The 15,278-nt window shown below is 52.1% G+C and overlaps 1 protein-coding gene across 1 annotated transcript in view; it reads left to right on the forward strand.

Annotated features, from left to right (window-relative positions):
• The first annotated feature begins 228 nt into the window (after positions 1–228).
• Positions 229–15,278, forward strand: part of WNT3 (Wnt family member 3) — a 42,551-nt gene continuing 27,501 nt past the window's right edge. Inside the window, exon 1 of the mRNA XM_068996440.1 lies at positions 229–308. Within this exon, the coding sequence (XP_068852541.1) occupies positions 229–308 (80 nt within the window). The remainder of the gene's footprint in view (positions 309–15,278) is intronic.

Consider the following 15,278-nt stretch of genomic DNA (forward strand, 5'->3'; position numbering starts at 1 on the left):
GACGCTTTTGGATGATCTACGGGGGAAAGGCTTGGAGAGGTGTGTTTCTGACAAGCCAGAAAGTCACCCGAGCCACGAGGGACTTGGCTTCACTCTTTCTGCCCCCCCCCTCCTTTTTTTTTTTTTTTTTTTTTTTTTTTTCCTGGGAGGAGGGGGATTCTTCATTTTGGCACTTCATGTTTTTCTGAAAACTTCGCGGCGATTTTCCCCTTGCACCAGCCTGGACTAATGGATTACCACCTGCTTGGACTAATTCTGTCTTTTCTCTTCAATGGCACAAAGGTCTTAGCCGGTTACCCAATTTGGTGGTAAGATTCCTTCCTCCCCTCGCCCTTCCTCTCCCTATGATTGATTAATGAATTCATTAATTATTAGCCATGGGAGCTGTGTGTTCCTTCCTTTTCACCCCTCGCCCTGCGGAGCTGCCCACGGCTGCATGGTGGAGTCGAAGCGTAATTTCGTCAGATTTGACCTGTAATTAATGAAATCAATGAAAAGTTTGGGGGTTATTTTGAAAGGGCCATGCCTGGGTTTCCCTTTGCGCAAATGGAGGCTTCCCCACCACTCTTAATTTCTCCATTTTCGGCACTGTAGCGGTGGGCTCTTGGTTCAGATGTGAAAGGATGCGGTTTTATTTCCTTGTGCAATGGGAATTTTGTCTCTCGCATGACTCTGCCACAGGGATTTTCTTCCTTTCCACGAAACTGCGATTGATCCTTTAAAAAACAGAAAAAATTAATTCTATTTTCTGTTTGGTTGCTGCATTTTTTGGACTTCTTTCCCTTCTTTTGTTGTATTCTGTCGTGAATTTAGTCCAGCAAATAACGCAAATGGCACCTGAGAAAACATTCGTTAGTCAAATTGCTCAGAGGTGGATTTTGGTCATTTTAATTATGGAAATGTCACTAATTTCCTTGCACCAACGAGAAAAATAATTTTTAAAAGGATTGGTTGTATCTTATAATGAGGCTGATAAGTAACCTGAGTTACTTATTTTAAATAAATCTAACACTATACAAATAAATACAGTTACAAAATGCAATTGGAAGCCCTTTAGAACAAGAAACACAGAATTAAATATTCCAGGTCATTTAAATCCAGCAGACAGCGAGTTGCATAACAGAATATTTCCGTTTATTTCTGTCTTTATGTAGGATTTCTTGTTGGAATATCTCTTGTTAAGTTTCTGTATGTGCCAGGTAGGGGCTGTGAGCCTGATGATCCGTAGGGAAAAGAGGGAGATGGTGGAATTTGGTGCTACTGAGATTCTTGGGTTATTCTCGCCTTTCCAGAAAAGTCTCTTTTTTTTTTATTACTGAATTAGATCCTTTCAGTGCCAACATGGAGATGGCAAGAAGTAGGTGGGAGTGAACTTGGGAATGGACTGCCATGTCTGGGAATATTTACAATTCAGAAGGGAAAAGACGAATTTTTTTTTAATAATCCATTTATTACTGTGGACTTTGGGAACGAGAATGTGCCGTTCCAGAGGAGAAAGACTGAGAATACAATGAGAAGTCCCCGCGCAGGAAGCGTTTCAAAGGTTCATGAAATGGCTAAATCACAGCAGGTTTTCCTGGAGAATTAAATTATTTCCTCACCCTGAGCGTGCCTGCCGAACTTCAGGCCCTCAGCCCGGGGCAGGGGAGCCTCCTGAAATACAGACAGCAGCACTTTGATTCCTTCCCTCCCTTCTCTCCCCCATCTGGGCACCGCTGTGTGGGCACGGGGCGGGCGGTGGAACAGGTCAGGATGCCAGGGCTGGATCTGAAGGCAGGAGCTGCGTGGGGCAGGGACACCTGGCCATGACATCAGCTCTCAGCGTCCCACCAGCTCCTGACCTGCCTCAGGCTTTGATATAAATCAGGATTCAATGCCCAAATCAAGGAGGGTTTCAACTCTCAGAGCGAGGAACCGAAACCTTCTTGACAAAAAGGTCTCGTCTTCCCCTGTGAAGCAAAAATGTCCCCGTGAGCAAAATGTCTTCTGTCCCTGTTTTCAGGAGCAAACGCTGCAGACAGGTGTCTGCCCCACTCCCTTCTCCCAAACCCCTCCGAGTTCACCCCAGAGGAACAATACAGAGGATGTAGGGCACAGACACCAGGGGCATGGCAAGCAGCATCCTTGGGAAAGGAGGGAGTCGAACACACTCTCCACGGAATTTCATCCATAGATCCAGATTTTGCATATTTTTTGTAGATTCTGGCAATACCAAAGTGCCAGAGAGTCTCTGCTGTGCTGGAGGCGTGTGAGGAGGTGCCCCGTGTAGAGCTGAGGCTGCAAATGCTGTGGCGTTTTAGAGGTTTCTTGAAGGCTGAGGGAGCAGGAGGGCAGAAATATCTGGGCCAGGGCTCCCTGGCTGCTCAGGCACAGACAATGCTCCCAGAGCACACAAATTAAGGTCTCCTTTGGTCCCACTGAAGGCTTTCAGTATCTGCTCTGTGGAGATGAGGTTTATGCAGTGGCATGGCGTTATCTATGCTCTTAAAAAAACATCATTTTCCAATTGTCTTCCTGACCCTCTGATCTTTAGGCAGGCACAGAGCAGGCTTTGGGGGATGAGCCCCACTTGCAGGGCTCAGCACACCCCAAAACAGGGCAAGGGAAGCAAAGGTGGGGCACAGCCCCAGCCTGGTCCCCTGTGCTGGTGTCCTGCACCCCCAGGCCAGGCTGGACCAGGGCTCCCCTGGGCTTCCTTATCCCCAGCCAAAGCCATCTCTGCTAAATACGAGACCTTCAGGGGGACAGTTCATGTGGCAGGGCCCCTGTGCTGCTGGGACAACCTTCCTGGGTGTTTTCCTGCTGGATAGGGAATGCCTTGGCAGCAGCGTCACAACGGATCCTTTCTGCTGTGGCACAGAAAGAAGAACAATGTTTATTCCTGTGGTGCAGAGGAAGGGTCTGGATGTGCCCAGGGAACACAAGGGTGATGAGAACAGGGTCTGATCACCTTGGAAATGGGTTTGGGGGCAGCTGCAATAACCCTGCTGCTCCACGGTGCAGCCAGACAATGCCGGGCACCCGGCAGCAGTGACAGCACAGGGGATAAAGGCAGAGGGATGGAGCTGCTGAGGGTTTGTGGGTTGTGCTTTGCTGAGGGGCCAGAGAAGGTTGTGGCCATCAGGTCACATTGTCCAGAGAGAGGAGAGCCCAAGTGCAGCCCTGGAGCTCTGCAGGGGGGTCCTGGCCCAGCTCTGGGCACAGTGCACAGCACAGGGAAGGTCCCTGAGCTGCAAACCTAGCGCTCGGTGCCCAGGCTCGCTGATGGCAGCAGGATGGAGGAGCCAAGAGGGGGTTTCAGCCCAGCTGGGTTGTTGGAAACTCCCTGACATCGCCCTGTCCCCAGCCAGGCAGCTCTGAGTGAGGTCCAGGGGTGGCTCAGACTGTGGATGGAACCTCCAGCGAGCAGGGGAGGGAATTTGACACAGGTCCAACCCTTCTTCATATGATCCCATCCTATTACAGCCATGCAAGGGAACAAATGGGGCACAGATGGGAAAAGGTCAGCAAAATGCTGCCTGTGAGTGCTGACAGGAGGAGCTGAGACCAACAAAGCTCCCTCAGAGACGTGTCCAACACTTGGGCTGTCTGGTTACTGCTGCTAAAAGAGAAGGAGGAGATGGGGAGCTGTGGTGAGGCCATGGAGACCAGGCTGCTGCTCCTCCTGACCCTTCACGAGTGCCATGGATGGGAGCAGAGTGGGCAGCAGGGCTGTGGCCATTCCCAGCCCCATGGGCAGCAGTCATAGGACATGCCAAGGCCTTTTAGGGCCAAGCAAAAGGGGTGGTGGTGACACCAAAGACACCTCCAGTCGTTTTTTTAATTCCTGATACCATGATGGCATGGATAATACCATGGATGCCAGGACATGTCTGAGCCATTGGGGTTGGGGGTATCAAGGTATGGAAGACAGGTCCATGCAGAGTGTGGAGATGGATGGGTGGGCCCAGAGCTTTGTGGTACTGTCCTGGGAGAATTTAGCTGGAAATCCAGCCCCTGGCCAGAGCTGCGTCAGGGCAGGCCACCAGAGAGATTGTGTCCCAGGAAACAAGCAGGAATCACTCCCAGGATGTAATGCATGTGCAGGGGCTGAGGAACTCAGAGAGACATTTCCACCCATGAACTGCAGAGAAACACCAAAAGCTCTCCTCTTCCGTGGGCAGCGTTCCCCAAGAAGCCTTGAGAACCTCTGGTGTGTCAGTAGCCTGGAGAAAGGAGTCAGCTTTGGGGTCATTGGTGTAAAAAATTCAGCCTCACTCCTCTCATCATCCCTCAAGATCTGGTAGGGATGAGTCAGTGCCCATAACTGTGACTGTCACCAGGCGCCTCTCCCCATCCAGCATTCCCTCGTCTCTAAGCAGATGATTTGGCAACTGCAAGAATGGCTTTGTCCATCAAAAGTTATTACATTTTAAGTCTACCCCTCAGAAATATTTTGGGAGGAAGCAGGAGATGCTGGCAGCTGGCTGACGATCCCAGTGGCCTTGGGCCCTTAGGAAGAGGCAGAGAGAAACTTCAAAACATCTTCTCACTCATCCCAGAGCAGCTTCCTCCTGAGGAACAACCTGAGAACCTTTTTATGTAGGTGCAGCCAGAGGTGACATTTACCTGGTCCCCTTCAACTGTCAGGGCCTCACCTTGCTGGGACAAATGGGAACTTCATGCTCTTGGAAATCCTGAGTTTTTCCTCCTCTGAAGATTCAAAACATTTTTATCCCATAGCCCATGTCCTGTTAGAGGCACGTGGGCCTTGCAGCTTTATTCTGAAGGAGTAAAATTGAGTGCAGCATCACTCGATGATCTCTGTGAGGTCCCTCCAGCTCAGGAGATTCCATGGAAATGACTGAGGGAATGATGGAGGTGGTCAGTGATGGAGGCCAGGAGTGCAGCTCTGGCACCCCAAACCAGAGCAGCCCCACCAGCTGGAAGAGCTGATGCACCAACCACAGGTCCCCTCCTGCTGGTGCTGCTGGAGGAGTGTGAACACAACTGGTGGGGACCCTCAGAGAGTCACAGCTCATTGTCCAGGGCTGCAGGAGCATCTGCTGGGGAGGGCAGGGAGGGCTGGGGTGGTGCTGGGCAGGAGGGAAGCTGGGCTGGGGCAGTGAGGGGCAAAGCTGGGCTGACCTGTGGCTGTTCATGAAAACAGCCACCAGCACCTGACTGGCCACAGGCGTTTGGGATCTTGCAGTTCTGAAGGGGTTTGTGGGCTTACAGGGTTTCTTCAGCATTTTTCCCAGCCAGGTGTAGCCTGTGGGAATCCCTATCCCCACCCTGCCAAGTGGGGTCAGTCCATGCCATGAAAACCAGAGCTTTTGGAGCTGGAATTGGGGTTCATCCCCAGTCCTGACCAGCAGGACCGCGGGCAGCCCCAGCCATTGCCAGAGCAGATCTTGCAAGGATGCACAGCCTCGTGAGCCTCAGCACGCCCCAGGACCTGGCAGAGCATTCCAGGTGGCATCTCTTGTTGGTTTTCTCCCTCCCCTGCACAGAATCCCAGAGTGGTTTGGGTTGGAAGCAGCCCTGAAGCCGTTTTGTTCCAGCCCTGCCATGGCACAGGGCAGTGGAGTCCTGACTTCAGCAGCAGCTTCCAAATGCTCCCAGAGCAGGACAGTCCAGAGCAATAAGCAGTGCCACATTCCTGAATATCAGGTAGCTTCATTCCCTCAGAAATTAATCCCTCGCGTCTCCTGGAGTGCCCCAGCCCCAGGACCCACCCTGGCCTGCAGGGCCAGCACAGCCTGGAGCCACAGGAGCCCAGGGAGAAGGGCTCTGACCCACTCCAGAGTATTTCTGCCCGTAAGACAAAAATCTCTGTTACCAGTCTTGTAACTGAACTTGGAAGGAAATTTAAGTGGCCACAAAGAGTTTTCAAGAGGCAGTTTAATTGCAAACCAGTTGGTCCTTGATTGACTCCTTCACTAAAAACAGCACTGGCCAAAGTGAAGCTCTTGCTGAAGGGAAGAGCCCTGGGAATTCAGGGGGTGTTTCTGGCCACCTGACCCTCGTAGCTGGAAATGTTGGAAATGACCCATGCCAGCTGTCCTCCCTGCTGACCCACAGCCCCAGCTCTCACCTTGATGGGGTCAGGCAGAAATTCCCACCCTGGCAGCTCAGGAGGGATGGAGAGAAACTGGAGTGTGGCCAGGGGGTGCTGGAAGGTGGAAAGGATCACCAGGAAAGGGAGGAGCTGGGCTGGTGCAGGGTGGCCAGGGGGAGGCGAGGGCTGCTCAGTGCAGGCTGTGCCTGGGGAGGGCTCTTACAAACAGGACAGGGCTGATCTTTCCTCTCCAGTGCAATCCAACAAAGGGCAACCACCAAATGCCAAAGGTTCATTCATTGGGATCCTCCTCGCTGCGGGGAGCTGAGGCTCTGAGCCTCAGGGAGGTGAGGAGGGACTGTCCTGGGGCGTTTGTAGTATCAGACTGCACCGCCCTGCCTGGAGCTGGGAGTGTCGCACTCTGAGCTGGAGCTTGGACTAGACACCTCCAGGGATGTTCTCAGGCACCCCTCCCGTGACTGTGGCAGCCTTGGCTGAGGCCAGTGCTGCCACAGGTGATCTTTGAGGTTCCTTCTGGCAGACAGGTCCTGGGTCAGTCCATTCCCAGTGCGCATTTAATGGGGGGTGGTGCCTTCACCAGGACCCCCAGCACAACTGAGCAACCCCAACCCACGTGTACCAGTGGCCCCACATCCACAGGACTAACCTGGTGGCCCCTCCTGTGCCCCCTGCTCTACACAACACTTCTGTGCCCAGGTGGGAGGCACTGCCACCCCAACCAGGTCAGGACAGGTTTTTAGCTCATGTTCTCATTTATCCCTCTCAGAGGGGTGTGTGAGCCCAGGGGAGGTGTCTCCAACCCGTCCTCCCTCCCTGAGGGCAGCCTGAGCCCCAGGGACAGGGCTCTGAGTCACTAAATCTCTCCTGACCTTTGAATTTCACCTTCATCCCTTAGCTGGCACTCAGGGGGCACCCGATTTCTGCTGGTGTCCTGGAGGACAAATGGACATTCTCTCCGTGGGTAGCAGGGCGGTAGGCAGCAGGAAAAGGTTCTCTTCCCCCAGCATTGATGATACGAGTCCCAGTGATGCTCATCAGACCCTTCCACTGCCAGGTCAAGCAGTTCAACATGGTTGGATTTTATATGGAAAGGCAGGAAAATGCCCAAGCAGCCAGTTTTAAATAAATAACCCCAAACCTTAACTAGGACTTAATAAAGACTAAACAATTGAGCTGTCTGTTAAAACATGCAGGTGTAAGGCACAGCACTTTATGGTTTAACTGAGCAACATCTTCATCTGCCCTGCCCTTCCCATCTCAGTTTCCAAGGCTCAGCATCACCTCGGGCAGCCCTCTAGAAATACCCCTGGGGTGCTGCTCAGGCACAGGGGCTGCTGGTGACAGAACCCTCGGTGTGAGCAGCAGCTCAGCACCCCCAGCACATCTGGCAGTGCTGCTGGGCTGGGCCACTGGAGTTTGCAGCTCTGCCCCACTGCTGACCCTCCCTGTCGTTGTCAGCCTTGCCTTGAGCCAAAGTTGTGTCTGTGGCAATCTGGCTCAGCCTGATTTGTGCCAGGCCTCAGTGAAGCATCCTTGGCTTGTCTAGCAGGAGTTTTAAGCAGCTGCTGAAACAAACTGGTCTCACGAACTGGGGTCTGGCTGGTTCAACACAAGACACCCTATCAAATATGGAACATTTGTGAGCATTAAGGTAGAAAGAACTCTGGATTCAGAGCCCAACCATTCCCAGTGTGGGCACATCACGGTCCTGGATGAAAGTCATTCCATAAACACTGAGTAGCCATTATCATTTTTACATTATGGAGCTCATTCCAAAGGCCTCTTGAAGGTGGATTCGTGGATTTTCTTTGTGTCCATGTGGTTGTGATCATGTCCCAGCAGATAGACTGGAACCTGCAGACTCAAATCCAGTGTTTTGATACCCCTTCTGTGCTTAATCCCACTCCTCCTCTCAGTTTCCTGAAGGCAACAGCTCTAAATGGAGCTTGGGATGGAATTGTTCTCTGAAGAGCTCTGAGCTGCACCTCAGGATACTGATCTACAGCAAGGGAATTGTGGTGGGATGTCTGACCCAGCTGTGCTCTGTGAAGTCACCGAGGCACCCTCTGCTGCTGCTGCCCCTCTGGAAGGTCCAGAAATTCTGTCTCAGCCCTGATCTTGGGAGGGATGGAGCCTCCTGGTCTCTCCTTTGCTGGCAGATGGAGCAGCCCAGTGGCTCCAGACTCGACACCTGTTTTTTCACTGGCTGTTGCTGGGACGAGATAAATTTGATGTTCACCTGCTCCTGCTCATGCCCAGAGCCTCCTCCAGTTCCCAGCACCCCTCAGTGCATCTATCAGGGATTTTCCTAAAGGACCTGAAATGGGGAGGATTTGTCAGGAGCTTGGCTATAAAATTTACATATCATTTACACAGTTACAGCTCATGCTCCTTCACTTACCTGAAGCTGAGTTTTAGCCTCCTGTTGGCAGTGCAATCTCATTTTTGCTGACCTGATCTGAGGTCCTTTTTGTATGTACAAATGGAAAGGGTTCGATGATCCTGAAGTTTGTAGAAAAGTCCCAGTGATGCTGGATGTGGTGAGAAGTTTTCCATATCCGGCTGTATTTTTTAAGGTTGTTTGGGTGAAGTTTTCAGGATAAAGGCAATGTCTGGATGGGACACAGGCTGAGATTTCTGTGTTGGTTGTGCTGTGATTAACACTCGGTGTCCTTTAACACCACCCGTGCCCTGACTGTTGATTTGCAGCTTTTCCTGGGATAAGCTTTTCCTTAGGACAGAGGTGTCTTGAGACCCCCCAGCTCTCCCACTCCAGGAACCCTCTCTTCCCTATCACTTGACTGGGACCATATCCAGGCTTCCTCAGAAATCCCAAACTAACCCCAAAACAGGTGTTTGCAAACCAGGGGGTCCTTTACAAACACTCCTCACCTGCCCTGTCTGACTGTGCCCTGGCCAGGGGATTCCCTGGGATTCCCCTCTCCAGTCACACATCGGCAGACACAGAGGCTGCTGCTGAGACAACCAAACATCCACGGCCACCTGAGCAAGGAACTGGGAGCCTTGGCTGGAAGGGCTTCACTGCCAGGCCTGGGAAGTGCCTGTTGATCCCCAGGACTGTCAGTGGAGCTGCTTTGCCACCCCTGGAAGATGAAAGAACCCCGCTTTGAAGAGCAAATTTGCCCTGATAAAGGAGCCGAAGTCTCTAATTCCTTTTCTGAAGATAGCTTTCCTGATTTGCTAATTTGCTAATTTGTCTTTTTCACAATTCACTGAACCTGTCTGCTTTTAATTAATCTTACAAATCTAATCAAGTCTAACTGGCACCTTTCCCAGTCCTCACATTTTTGAATGAGAAACACTTTCCCTGCTGCCCTCCAGCACCACCCTGGCTCGGGCTCCAGATCTGCCTCCACCTTCTCAACAAACAGCCCCTGTTTGGGGCAGGAGGGGTTGGTGCTGGGCGATGAAATCTCGAGGGGTTTTTTATTCTGATCCCATTTCTGTGTCGCAGAGTCACCCGATTTTCCTGCAGTTACTTTCTAGAAATTGTGGAGATTTACAACTAAGAAATTTGCAGTGGTCCTTGAAAAATGTCACAGGAGCTTTTCACAGCTCTGGTGGAGTCCTAACAAGTGTCACTCAGCTCTTTACTCCTCGCTCCTTCCTCCCGTGGACTTTGGGGGTTTCTTGCTGCCAGGGGCACATTTGCAGGGCAGGTTTTACCTGCAGAGGTCTCTTGTTGGTTTTTGGGTTTTTTTTTTTTAATTGTTGAAATGTATTTCAATTGTCTTTTTAAATTTTTATTTTTGCCTGTTATCTGCTCTGGCCTGATTAGGTTTGGTAACAACCAACTCCCCTTTAATGAGTTTTTAATGAACTCCACCAGCTGTCTGTTTGGCAAGGAGTTTATGCAGAACATGGCTGTCTCTGTGTTTTTACTTTTCATTTCAGTTTGCTCATTTTTCCCCTATAAATCTGAATATAAGATCTCTGGAAACAAAGTCCCTGTTTGTGGGTTTGGTGGGGCATAGGCTGCTGCTCCTAAGTGAGAACTTAAAAGGAGTTGGGTGTTGATATAAAAGAGACTCTTTGCCTCAAGCTGTGGTGCAATGCTCAGGATCACAGTTTTGGAGGCTGAAGCTCTACCCAAACCCCCAAGGAAGACCCTCCCCTTGTGCACTGGGGCTGGGGCTGTGATTGTCACATCCTTTTGGGAACAGTGACACCTTTGTGACATCCCTTATCCAACCTCTGCCCAAAGGCACTGCCAGGAGGATTGGGAAGAGCCAGACAAGAGGGACACCCTGGTGACAGCACCACCATGGACACACTCAGAAGCTCTTGAAGTTGTTGAAAATCAGCCTTTGGTGCCCAGAGGACTCGGATGAGTCCTCCCAGCTGCTCAGAAATGCTGTGACCCCCTTGAGGGCAGATATTTCCAGTCTGAGGCCAACGTGCCTCCCACCACAGCCCTGCTCTGCAGGAGCTGCCTTTGTCCAGCCCAGCCCAGGAGTCCTGGCTCAAGGGGTTGTAGTTTCAGTCCTGACAGTGTCCATGGTCCTCGTGGGACAGGAATCTTGGTCTTTGGTGTCCAACCCAGCCTGAGGTTTAGCTGTGCTTCCCCCTCAATCCCCTCAGCCCTGGAACCCAGCAGCCAGAGAAGCTCCTGGGGCTGGTCCATGGATCAGAGCTTGGAGGAGGAAACACTTGGGTTCCACCTCAAACCTCGAGACCCTGGCTCAAGGCATGCATTGACTTCTGTGCTTGGGTGGAATCCACACACAAACTGGAAAATCAGATTTCTGGTGTGGTTCTGAAGGCTGTAAATTCAAGGGTTGCTGGTAACACCTCAGGAATGAACAACGGGGTGTAAAATCCTCCCCTGGGTGCTGGAATGAATTACATTAGACCAGTGTTCTGTAGGAAAGGGTGTAGACACTCAAAGAACATTTGCTTTGGGGTTGGGATTTCAGTTTCTTGAGTCAGATCAGGCTCCAGTAACTCCTCAGTTCCCTGGCCTTACACCCAATATCACCTACGAGAGGGTCCCCATCCCTTCACCCAACTCCCCACCTTTGAACTCAATTAAACTTTACTGTAGCTGGTATGGGGCAGGAAAAAAAAAAAAGCCATATCCCCCATGATTAAAAAGAAGAAATTTCTCAGCAATGATAAACCTGTAAGAAAATATTTCAATTTTCAGATCGATTCATTTCTATCCCTGACCAAAAACCCTGGGAGTAAAGGATATTTCCCATAACTCCAGATCAGATTATTTATTACAAAATACAGAAAAGGGGATTTTCTACCTGGGTGAGGAGTCAACAGCAGAGTTTTGCAAGGAGTGTCCAACACTGAGAAGGGCTGGGGTGGGGGAGCAGAGATCAGTGATGTGGGAAAACCTGGGCTGGGGGAAGGTGTCCCTGCCATTGGTAGGGGGTTGGGATGGGATCATCTTTAAGGTCCTTTCAACCCAAACCATTCCATGGTTTTGTGAGGATTCCCTGATGAAGTTTGATCATGACCACACTGCTTAGGGTGGTAAAGCACAAAGGAAGCCACAGAAGACAGGAGTGGATGGCACTCAGTGGATGATAAAATTAATTGCAAATGGCCATGAAATAATGCAAATTGGGAAAGGGCCCCCAAATCTGCACAGCACTGATACAGGTCAGGTTTTCTGTCAGGGCCACTTTGACAGACATTGTTATGGAATGGTCTCTGCAGTCGGTGCTCCAGTGCTCACTAATCCAGAAGTGAAGCTGTCCAAAATTCAGGAATTCAAATACAGGAATTCACTTCGCTGTTCCTCCTCTTGCCCAGATTTTTGGGGACATGTTGATTGATGGGTGATAGGAAAGGTCTCTTAGGAGATGTTGTTGGATTTGCTCTCAGAACAGAAAATACCAGCATGACATTATTTCAGTCATTATTTATCTTATTATTGCACCCCAGGCTCTGTTTGCAGCCTGATCTTTGCATTTCCTATAAGATGAGGAAAGCACACCAAAAACCCATCAAGGGACTGGAAGGGCTGAATTTCTTCAGGTGAGGACACAATATTTGGATTTGCTGCTTGGACAGAGGCAGTTCCAGGTGAATACAAAACAGATCCTGCAGATCACAAATGATGACTAGAGTGTGGTGAGGAACAGAAGTTCACTGCTCAGCCACAAGAACCTGCTGTGGGTCAGGTCAGGCGGGCAGCCAAGCCCCACACAGGGGCTGCTTTTCCCTGCCAGTGGGATGGGGAAAAGAATCAGAAGGGTAGAAGTGTAAAAACTCATGGCTTGAGCTGAAGGCAGTTTAATAGGGAAAGAAAAGCTGCTGCACACACAAGCAAAGCCAAGTGAGGAGTTCCTTTAGTCCTTCCCATCCCAGGCAGGGGTTCAGCCTCCTCCAGGGCTCCATCACCCGTGGTGGTTACATGGGAAGGCAAATCCCACAACTCCAAACATCCCCCCCCCTCCTCCTTCTTCCCCCGATTTTTGGTTAGATGGAAATTTATCACCCAGGAGCCTCTTTAGCACGAGTCACCTCCCCTGGTGATGGTCCCAAATATTCCCCTCCCCTCCAACATCCAGCCCAGCACATGGATCGAGGTGCCCAGAGGGGCTGTGCTCCAGGACCAACCCCTTCTGCAGTGTCTCAAACCCCTCGGATGCTGCTGGTATCCCTTTCCCATTTGGAGGGTGTAAAGCACATTTCTCACACCTTGTCCTGTCTGGACTGGCCCAAAAGCCACCATTTCATTTATTCAAAGGCTTATTGTTGCTGCCTGGTGAAATTATTGGACCTCTGGGATTAAAATTAACTGAGACAAGTGTGTAATTAGATTGTGGGACATGTTCCCGGGAAGGGCTGGGGGGGTACACAAACCCTGGCCTGGGAAAATCCCTCAGCATCGCTTCACTCGCAGTCCTAAAGCACAACAGTCCAGAGCCAGCCTTCAGCTCAGGCCAGCCCACATCCCATCCCTGCTGGGACCTGCGTGAACTGGGCAGAGCCAACTTTTACCCTCCTCGTGGTGCTTCCCAACAGAGCTGAGATTCCCTGGGAAGGAGGCAGAGCACCAGCTGCACTGAGCACCAGCTCTCTGCTTTGGAGCACAGCCAGTGGCACACAGTTCAGTCTTTCCTGCAATATTCATGGCAGGTTGTGCCTCACACCTTTCCAGAGCCCAGAACCCTCCACTCCAAGTGCTCTGCTCTCCATGGAAAGAGAATAGCATTACCCAGGACTAAAGCAGCCTCACTTCTCACCACAAGAAACCACCAGGCCTAATTCTAGATCTGGTTTCCACAAGATTCAATTTGTTTTTTCCATGTTGGATCTGACACAAGACACTTTAAGATCCAGTTCCTCCAGCTGAGACAGAACTGGTGCCTCAGTCTCAGCCACAGTGCCCAGGATGGGCAGCCCAACTGACCACTGCCCCCAGGGACCACTGACCCTCTGACCCCTCCTAGACCAGGGCTCCTCCTTCCTGGGGTAACCTCAGGCTGTTTGTAGGAGCAGAACCAGCCTGGGGGCTTCAGTCCTGGGCTTAGGGCACAGGGAAGGACTCTCCAAAGAGAGGCAGCCCAGGCATCCCCCTTAGATCCCACCCCAAACCGTGGGACAGCTGAGTGGATGTGGTAATTCCCACCCACAGGGTGTTTTCCGTGACATCTGAGCATTGGGAAGCCTCTTTCCAGTGCCAAAGGCTGTGATTCACCGTGGGTGATTTCCAGGCAGTTGGCACCAAGCACTTCTTGAGGCCACCCACCACCACGGCCTCCCCAAAGGGACTCCCTAGACTGGAGGCATGTGGAGAGGGCTTGGCTGACCAGTGGGAGATGTCCAGCACCCTCACTGGCCTGAGTGGAGATGTGTCCCTTCCTTCCCTGGATTTCTGTGATGCTCTTTCTGGTCCGAGTGTCCTGTCCCCTTGTCCCTCGCAGGACACATTTCCCTCCCCGGGTGGCAGCTTTGGGGCAGGAAGCAGGAAAGGAGGGTGAGTCGTGGTGGGAAAGGCTGGCAGGGCTGGGCTGGCAGTGGCAGGCGAGGGGACAGCAGCCCTGGGAGGTGGCGTGGCCTCGCTCACAGCCGGTGCACACACAGAGGGACAGCCCTGCCAGGACCTGGGGCACACACAGAGGGACAGCCCTGCCAGGACCTGGGGCACACACAGAGGGTCAGCCCTGCCAGGACCCAAACAAATCCCAGCGTCTCTCTTTGGAGGAAAGGTTTTACAGCGCTGAAAATCTCGCTGTGTTTATTGCGGCCACAGCCTGGAAGCCTACATTTGCATATGCAAATCATATGCGTTTATGTAAATTCGGGGTCGAATAATATTATCACAGGCCCCGCAGAATAGATCCTCTCCCATGGCAAATCAGTTGATTGTGCTTCCCGAGCTGAGAGCGGCACTGCCCATCTAACATTTCTATCTGGTGCGGGGAACAATGCGGGAGCCGGCTCCGGGCACAGCCCGTCCCTTGTCAGCAGCTCCTGTGGGCTGTGGCGAGCAGCAGCCCCGGGCCAGCGCTGCCTCCCTGCCCCCATCCTGCCGGCCCTCCTGGCACATCACCCCGAGCCCAACCCGGGCCGTGCCAAGACAAAGCGCTGGCAGCAGATGCCAAATCACTTTCCAGCCCATGACAGAGCCCTGAGTCACCCGAAGCGGAGCAGCGCGCCCAGAATGGGCTCGTCTGACAAAAGTGCTGTTGCTGCAGCAACACTAATCCACACGCCGGTGGGCAGAGGGATGGATAATGCGAGGGATGCGGCCCGCAGTGCTCAGGCAGGGCGGATCGCTCTCATCTGCGGGGATCTGCGTGCCCTGCCCTGGGGCCCTTTGTGGTGGGGCCTCCTCAGGCAAAGGGGTCCCGCGTTCGAGCTTGGGGCAGCTCTGACTGACCCCGAACTGCCACAAACTGAGCAGGAAGGGGATTTGACAGAGCTCCCGTTGCTGTCTGGGCTGACTTCTGACTCCTCCACACGGCCACTTGAGGCCTCAAAATCTCAGCTGGGCTGTTCTTCACACCCAGTCTGATCTGAGGAGCATTTGGACCCCAATTCCTCCCCAGCAATCACTCATGTCCCCACCAGGCTCCAATGCCATCGGTACTGCAGCACTGACCCCTCTCTGTCACCCTCCTGTCCTGCCCCACTCCAGGGACTCCCAGAATGTCCTGAGCTGGAAGGGACACCCAGGATCATCCAGTGCCACCCCTGGCCCTGCACAGACACCCAACAATCCCACCCTGGG

The sequence above is a fragment of the Aphelocoma coerulescens genome, chromosome 27, assembly GCF_041296385.1.
Source record: "Aphelocoma coerulescens isolate FSJ_1873_10779 chromosome 27, UR_Acoe_1.0, whole genome shotgun sequence".
Taxonomy (NCBI): domain Eukaryota; kingdom Metazoa; phylum Chordata; class Aves; order Passeriformes; family Corvidae; genus Aphelocoma; species Aphelocoma coerulescens.